Source organism: Cyprinodon variegatus, unplaced genomic scaffold, assembly GCF_000732505.1.
Source record: "Cyprinodon variegatus isolate N-32 unplaced genomic scaffold, C_variegatus-1.0 Scaffold47, whole genome shotgun sequence".
NCBI lineage: Eukaryota > Metazoa > Chordata > Actinopteri > Cyprinodontiformes > Cyprinodontidae > Cyprinodon > Cyprinodon variegatus.
Genome location: NW_015150500.1, coordinates 1,979,465 through 1,987,315, shown reverse-complemented (window position 1 = coordinate 1,987,315; position 7,851 = coordinate 1,979,465). Strand labels below are relative to the sequence as shown.

The window sequence follows — 7,851 nt, the reverse complement described above, 5'->3', positions numbered from 1 at the left end:
CCGTCTCACCACCATGGGGAGCAGAGCATTCAGCCACTCTGCCCCCAGCCTCTGGAACTCTCTACCACCTCAACTTCGAAATACGGACTCAATTCTCCATTTTAAAATGCAACTCAAAACCCATCTGTTCAAGATTGCTTATTCTCTTTAAAAATATAAATTTCACTGTCACAGCCTCTGTATTTTTAAAATGTTTTTAAATGTCTTTATAATTATTATTTGTATTTTTTCTGACACTTTTTATGTTTTGTACGGTGACCTTGAGTGTCCAGAAAGGCGCCTTTTTAAATAAAATGTATTATTATTATTATTATTTCATTACCTTTCACTCCTATATGTGCAAGTACCCAAAGAAACACTACTGTTAACCCCATCATTTGAATATGATACAATATTTGTTGAATTTGTAATAAAATATCTAGACAGCTTTCTGAATGATTTCTTTGTAAACTGATCAATGAAGAACTTGAATCTGAACATATAACAGCTCTTAGTGGTCTCACTTCCTCAATCCATTCTACAGTGACAAACAATGCAATCATCTCTGCCATATAAACAGATAACCCTTTATTTAATTTCCTCCCTATTTGCAGTTTAAACCTCTGTTTAGACCTTTCACTTCCTTCGTACCTTTACAGTGGCAGTTCTTGACAAAATGTTCCACTGGGGGCAGCGTGAGCCAGTGTTTTTTCACAGGGTACAGAACAACAAAAACAACAAAAAAGCCACAAACCCAGGGTTACATACTCCTGATTTTACAGATTAAATGTGATTGTATCTTAATATGGCTGGAGTTTAAGACTGGCTCTAACTTTAAAATTGTAAAGGTGAAATTAAACTGGTCCCAGTATTACGCTGGTATTACTCTGCAAAAACATATCCAAAAAGGTAAATATTTCTTAAAATAATTTCATTTGCCACTTATGATTATATAAAGAGTTTATTTTTTCATATTTTAAATGTAAATAATCTTATTCTTTTGGAAAATTGTCTTACCTGCTCAAATCAAGGGAAAATACACAAAATAAAAAAAAATAGACAAGCTGAGATGTAAATTTTTTGCTATGTTTGCAGTACAGGGGCCATAGCAGGGGCCAAGATCTGTTCTACAGGAGCACTGGTCCCTTTTGGCTACTGTCTAGAACTGGTCATGCACTATTATGCCCTGAGAACTAAACTAGAAACAGAACATTAGCTCCCTTACGAAGACAGCTTAACAGAGGATTTACTTCTGATGGTAACTGTTCTAGTTTTACGCTCCTGTTAGGATTATGGATACCATCTTCACTGATCACATCAAGTCTATTCTCGCATCACATCATCATAGTCATAGATTTGCTGCAACAATTACAGCTGAGAGTGTTGCCAATGTTGTCTTTCTTTGGGGTGTTCAGCCTAAGGCTCTGCGGATATGTAATGGAAGAAGTTACTTTGATAACAGGCTAGCAGCCTTCAGGCAATCTCACCCCCCTCTTAACAATTCTCCTTCAAGCCAGTCGGCTGGCTAATCCCGCACAAAAACACCACGGACATTTAACTACAGATGACCAGCACCAGTAAATGATATGACATCCTTAACTATTACTGATAGTGAAACCTTCCCCCTGGGCCTTAAACAACATTGATTTTGAACCTCTCTACTCATCATCCAGACTATGGAGACATGGAGATGATTAGTTACACTTGAGTTTTTTCAGGGCTGTCAGAGTAGTTAAAAACAATAGAAATGCATGCTATAATTTTTAAGGGTGCACAGGGTCTCAGTCTGAATACCTCAAAATTATCAGGACACTCAGGCTATCGCAGAAGTCTGTCAGAGGTTGCCATAAGATCTATCCGAATAGTGCTGGCTAGTTAGGAAGGAGTTGTTGGAAGAGGAGACGGTATGCTTCCTAGTGCCAATTAATTCAAAATAAGGCCCCAACCGCCACCACTAGCTAAACTGTTACAATCTTTCATATGACAGGGCTTATAGACACATCCCACCTCATGGAGCTTAACAAAAATACACTAGTTCTTCACATGTACTCTTTGTGAAACATGTAGATGTCAGAGATGGCAAAAGTACTCACTTTCCGTACTTGAGTACAAGTACAGATACTTGTGTTAAAAAATACTCTGGTAAAAGTGGAAGTACTGATTAAACTTCTTTACTCAAGTAAAAGTAACAAAGTACAGGCTTGTAAATTTACTTAAAGTATAAAAGTAAAAGTAGAAACCACTTTTTTCATGCCGTTGCCTACATTTTAAATGGATTTCTGCCAATAGGACTAGATCTCTGTTGTGTTCATTTTCAATCATCTCGTCGTCCATGCTACTATGCTAACGCCACCGCCACCAAGCTGCAATGATTTGCCGCCAATGAATACCGCCGAATCTGTCGATTCATCTTGTAGTGGTGCGTCAAATGCAACGTAGATTCCCATCCAATTAGATTGAATTTGGTATTGATGACGTGAAAAATAATAACGGTAACTCCATTGAAATGATTCAAAACTAAAGTAACGAGCCAATTTTTAAAAATGTAAGGAGTAGAAAGTACAGATATTTGTGTAAAAATGTAAGGAGTAGAAGTAAAAAGTCGCCATAAAAATAAGTAGTAAAGTAAAGTAAAAATATCAGAAAAATCTACTTGAGTACAGTAATGAAGTATTTGTACTTCGTTACTTCCCATCTCTGGTAGATGTACACACCTTCATTTATTTTGGGTTTTAGGAAGAGCTTCAGCCATTCGCAACAACAATGTAACTTTTGATTTTGTAGTTCTTATCTGGAAGGCTCTAGTCCCAATTTGATCGTCGTTCATGTGCGTCCATCTCGTAACAATGTCTGTAGGGTTAAACACCAACTAGATTGAAAGGATAGGCGCTAGGAACAGGAGGTAGGAGCTGCAATTTACCGTAAATTGAGACTAAAGGTTTGTGCTTGTTATACTTAATCCAAATTTAATATTCACCAAGTAGCAGTTAAGCCAGTGATAAATATCCAGGCATCTCAGCAGAAACAGTTTCTTCAAATCTATATTTATTAATTGAGCAACCTGTAATCAAAACATGAAAAAAAAAAAACTTCTGTAATTTTGTATTTTTATTTAACCATGTACAAAACACATTTAATTTACCAAGGCCTTAAAACATACTGATATGCCTTGTTCTAAAAAAAAATTACATTCATTAAAAAATGTAAACAGTAGTATGTAGCTTGTAGTCTGTTCATTTCTTAGCGTTTTAAACACTTAGTGCTTTTAACTTCGGATTTGCCCATATTTACAGGACTAAAACATACTGGCAAAGTGTATAATTTTTGACAATTGCAAAACAGATTTACTGTTATCTAGTGAGAAACATTATCCTAATTTTTAGTTTAGATTTAAAATCTTGTGCAGAACTACACAATCCCTGAAATCGTAGAGAGGTAGGCAAGCACAACGCTGACTATTAAAGAGCATGTGGACACTGGCATCTTTACACATGGCTAAGCCAGTAAGCATTATGATGTTATGTTATATTTAGTCCAGCCTTTATTCTGCTAACGTTCCTAGAATTCAGATTTGTCACGAAGTCCTTCCAGTATAGTCTATTCCTTAAATTTGACATCAACAGTATTCCATACTAAATAGCAACATTGCCTTATTATTTACACATTCATTTGATCCTTTAAAAGTATAAACAGTAAAGTACATTTATGATACAAGATCATGGTACAATAGAAATCATTCAGAATAAAAGTATTTACACCTTTATATATGGTCAGTGAGTTTTTATTCCAGTCTTTGCACTTTGTTGTTTAATTAATATTCTATGTTTGTATCAAAGGCTACATAGTGTGGCTTCTGGATGCTTTTCTTTTTTCAAGTCCTTCATGAATAAATGTCCCAAGACTGAGATTAACATGTTCTTCAAGTCTGCACAGGGTTGGGTTTCAGGAACATTCTACTGTGCCAGTAGCCTGGATTGTCAAAAGATTTTTCAGTAGCTGCAACTCCAGTTCGCACCACAGCGTGGGGATCAAACCCCGACGGGTGCACCTGTGTGACTCCACCTTCTCCCTCTCCCTCCCTCTGCATGTTCTGGTAAATGACTGCTTCAACTACAGGTGGTGGAGATGCAAGGCAGTCCATATCCTCGTACTCATCTGCCTCATTGTTGTCATTGTAGAACTCTTTATCCTCTGCTTGTTGTTGTACTGGTTTTTTATTTGTGTAATGGTAGTCGTTATTCTCGACATATGCATCCTCCTCTTCCTCCTTTGCCTCCCCTCTTGTCCTCCGTAGAATCGGAGGTGGAGGAGGGTCACGCTCTGGAGGTATTTCCTCTTTGTCATTACATCTGATGTCCATATATTCATACTGGACATCCTTTGAAAGCTGCTGGGCTGAATCAGGCTTGGTCTGACTTGTTGGTTGCCCTCTTCTGACCTCCGTGGAAAGTGCTGTATCGCAGTAATCTGTCGCTTGTGATGATAAAGAATAGGTTCGTCTCTTTTTTGACCTCAGCAGGTGGGGGTTTTGCCTCAGAGAAACGTTTGTTTGCTTGTTCATGTACTCATATTCGTCATCGTCTGAGTGATCCAGGAGACCTAATGAGCAAGACTTTCCCATTCTCCCTGCAGTGGCTCGAGCCGAGTACATTAGGGGATCTGAAACACAACAAAGAATAATAAGGTGTTAATTTAATTAGAAATCTATATTTAATCATCTCTACCATCTGTCATTCTATAAAACCTGTTCAATTTTAAAGCAAACTTTAAAAAAACTATACATCATCACATGAACTACATACCAAATAAAAATCTTCAAAATTAATAAAGGCAAAGTTTATGGCATTAATGCAGTCAGAGCTTTGTGACGAACAGTGTTTCTAAAGGTTTATTAGCCGCTACATGTGTCCACACAAAAAGGTAAACAGAAAACAATGTTAAAGCTTAGGAAAATATGTTAAAATTTAAATAATTTCAAATCAGGAATCTTTAAAAACTGTAGCAAAACAATATAGATTAGCAACATTTATTTAGTAAACTCATTTTCATACCAAAAACGACCTTTACCAGAAATATTGTTGGACAGCATTTAATGTTGCTTACTGCAATCTTAAATGTGATACAATAAAAAATAGAGCCCAAAACAGAAAGTAGTTAGGTTTTTGCAGGAGTTTGCAGCCTTCCTTTGGTGACAGGAAGGACATTTGGCATAAAAACTTTGCCACTACAACTTTACCAAGTCTGTGACTGTGACCCCCTGAACATGGGAGCAACTGAAAGTAAACAAACGAACAGTAGGATGGTCAATCTCACTAAGACAGGGACGGAGGTAAGTCAAAGACCAAATCAAATGGCAGTGAACTAAGAAGACGGTTGCTTTTATCGTATTGTTGTAGGATTCCCTGCATTGATGCAAAGATAGTGTGCCAGTGGCGCTCATTAGCAAGCTAACCTCTAACAGGGCTCCAGTCCCTGTTAAAGAAGCCTCTCCCATATCTCAATCCCATTTTCATTAATGCCAAATGTCTTTAAAGTATGCCATCACCTCTTTCTGGGCTTCCTCCAGGAAGCACATATCCATTCTGATCTTCTTCCTCCATTTCAGGGGAGGGAGTCTCTGGCGGTCCACCGGACATGCTGTCCCTCTGTGACACATAAGCACTGTCCTCTCTGTGGCGTCCCCTTTTCAGACTTCCTGTCAGAGAAAAGTCCTCGCTCATCTCCAGCTCCCCGCCGCACCCCTCTGAACTCTCAGACATGGTGCGTGCCGAATTAAGTCGGGAACGGGACTGCAACAGAAGATGAATAAATTAAATAATTGCAGAAGTCTGGATAAAAATATTCAAGATAAAAAGGAGATTTTCCATGTTTGTACCTTTCCTCCAATGTCAATGCCTGGGGTCATTGGTAGGTACCCAGACCCAGTCGCTGGATCTAGCACCACCTTTACCATAAAATAAATGAGTGTTATGCGGATACAGGTAACAAGGAAATGGATTTTAAAGGCCTACGATAACAGAAATATCAACAGAAAACCATCCCTTACCCTGAAAGGGTCTGTCCTGGAGGTGCGGCTCAGACTCCTGGACATCTGGTGTGGTGCTGGAGTTATGCTTTCAGCCAGATCCTCTAGATCAATTTCTAAATCTTCCAGATCATCAAGGTCTGCACTTCGCTGGGCAACTTCATCAAGAGCTGAATCATGTTGGCTGCAGTCCTCCTGCCAAACCATGGTAATTCAAAAGTGAGAATGCTGCATGAACACCAACAGCAAAAAAAAAAAAATGTCTGAAGAAAGTCCTTTCTTACTTTGATCACCAGGTAACGAGGCGGATCTCTTGCCATTCTGGTAAATTCTCCAGCCAGTTCCTTAAATGTTGGACGAACGTTCTCATCAATCATCCAACCTGGATAATTGAGAAATAAGGTACTAAATTAATATTTAGGGGGCCTAAGTCCAGTCCACTGCCAACATTTATATTTTAAGATACTTACACTTAACCATCACCATGTAGACGTCAATGGTGCATATCTGAGGCTGAGAGAGACGTTCTCCCTTTTCTAGCAGATCAGGAACCTCTTGTGGATACATTGCGGAATACGGCTCTGTCCCATAAGACATCATCTCCCACACAGTCACACCTAAGTTAAAGAAAAGAAAATCAGTCTGAGGTAAGATCTATATCCTTTCCGTTTTTACATACTGTCAGTACTTAAACATACCATAACTCCAAACATCACTCTGATGAGTGTATCTGCGAAACAAGATGCTCTCCAAGGCCATCCACTTGATTATTGGTGTCTGTAAACAACATCAGGAAATGTAGTTGTTGCAAATCACATTCAACAAAGAAATATGAGGGAAAAAAGTAGACGTTCAAGGCTTTAAACTTTTTTTTTTAACTCTTTCCTCAAATTTTTCTGTTACTGAGTCCCTCTGAAGTTATTCATTTTCACCTTCTTTTCCTTTTGCTTTGCTACAGCAACAAACTTTGACGTGTTTTCTTGAGATTCTATGTGACACTTTTACAAACTTATACAATTAGGTCATTGGTAGGACAGTGAGGGACCTGACTGCAAGCCGAGAAGGAAATTTACCTTTCTAATTTAGGTGTGTTTGACCAGGGGAACATTTAAAAGCTGCAAGACACAACCTTTAAAGGATTTGAATTTAATGCCCCTGACCTAAATCATTTTAGTGCATATCTGGCTACTGCTCAGCAGAAGGACAGCATCTGAAATTGTAAAATTTTCTGCCTGGTATTCTGCCATTATTGCATTTAGGTCTTTCCATCTTACCATCAACTTAAGCCATTTTCCCCATTTCCCTAAGAGAAGCACCCCCACAATGTGATGCAATCACCAACATGTTTCTCCATGGTTTTTTTAATCAAAGAACCTTCTTTGATACCTTTGTTTTCTCCTATATGGCTGATAGGAAGTTGAAAAAGGGGATTTGTTGTGACTTTATTTCAGCCGTGTGCTTTTTGCTTGCAGATCTTTTATAAGGTCCTTGGTCACGCTGCTCTTTAGGTTTTAGATGTTTCCCAGCTTTTGCACGCCTGATTTTAACTGATGATGGATTACAAGACTTTGCTAATCTGCTATCATCTGAATCAGGGGTGTTAAAGCTAGTGTTGCACCGATACCGATACCAGTATCGGACGGGGCCCCGATACTGCCCTAAAATGGTGGTATCGGTATCGGCGAGTACCAACAAATAGGGCACCGATACCATTTTGAGAGCCATAAGTTTATTCAACTATTGTCTCCTGGTAGTCAATAATATCTTTTTATTTGTATTATCCAGTAGAACCTTTTATCAAAACGTTCTACTGGATTCACTTTGTATTAGATTTTTTTTCCTGTTTC

General features: G+C 38.4%; 1 protein-coding gene across 2 annotated transcripts in view; it reads right to left on the bottom strand.

Annotated features, from left to right (window-relative positions):
• Positions 1-3,062: 3,062 nt before the first annotated feature.
• The window catches only part of erbb3 (erb-b2 receptor tyrosine kinase 3), a 25,818-nt gene continuing 21,029 nt past the window's right edge, over positions 3,063-7,851 (bottom strand). Inside the window, exons 23-29 of one of the 2 annotated variants that reach the window (XM_015370645.1) lie at positions 6,703-6,781; positions 6,475-6,621; positions 6,289-6,386; positions 6,026-6,199; positions 5,855-5,923; positions 5,525-5,771; positions 3,063-4,638 (exon numbers count right to left, since the gene is read on the bottom strand). In XM_015370645.1, the coding sequence (XP_015226131.1) occupies positions 3,899-4,638; positions 5,525-5,771; positions 5,855-5,923; positions 6,026-6,199; positions 6,289-6,386; positions 6,475-6,621; positions 6,703-6,781 (1,554 nt within the window). In that variant the 3' untranslated portion in view covers positions 3,063-3,898. The remainder of the gene's footprint in view (positions 4,639-5,524; positions 5,772-5,854; positions 5,924-6,025; positions 6,200-6,288; positions 6,387-6,474; positions 6,622-6,702; positions 6,782-7,851) is intronic. The other variant, XM_015370646.1, reaches the window with a different exon arrangement.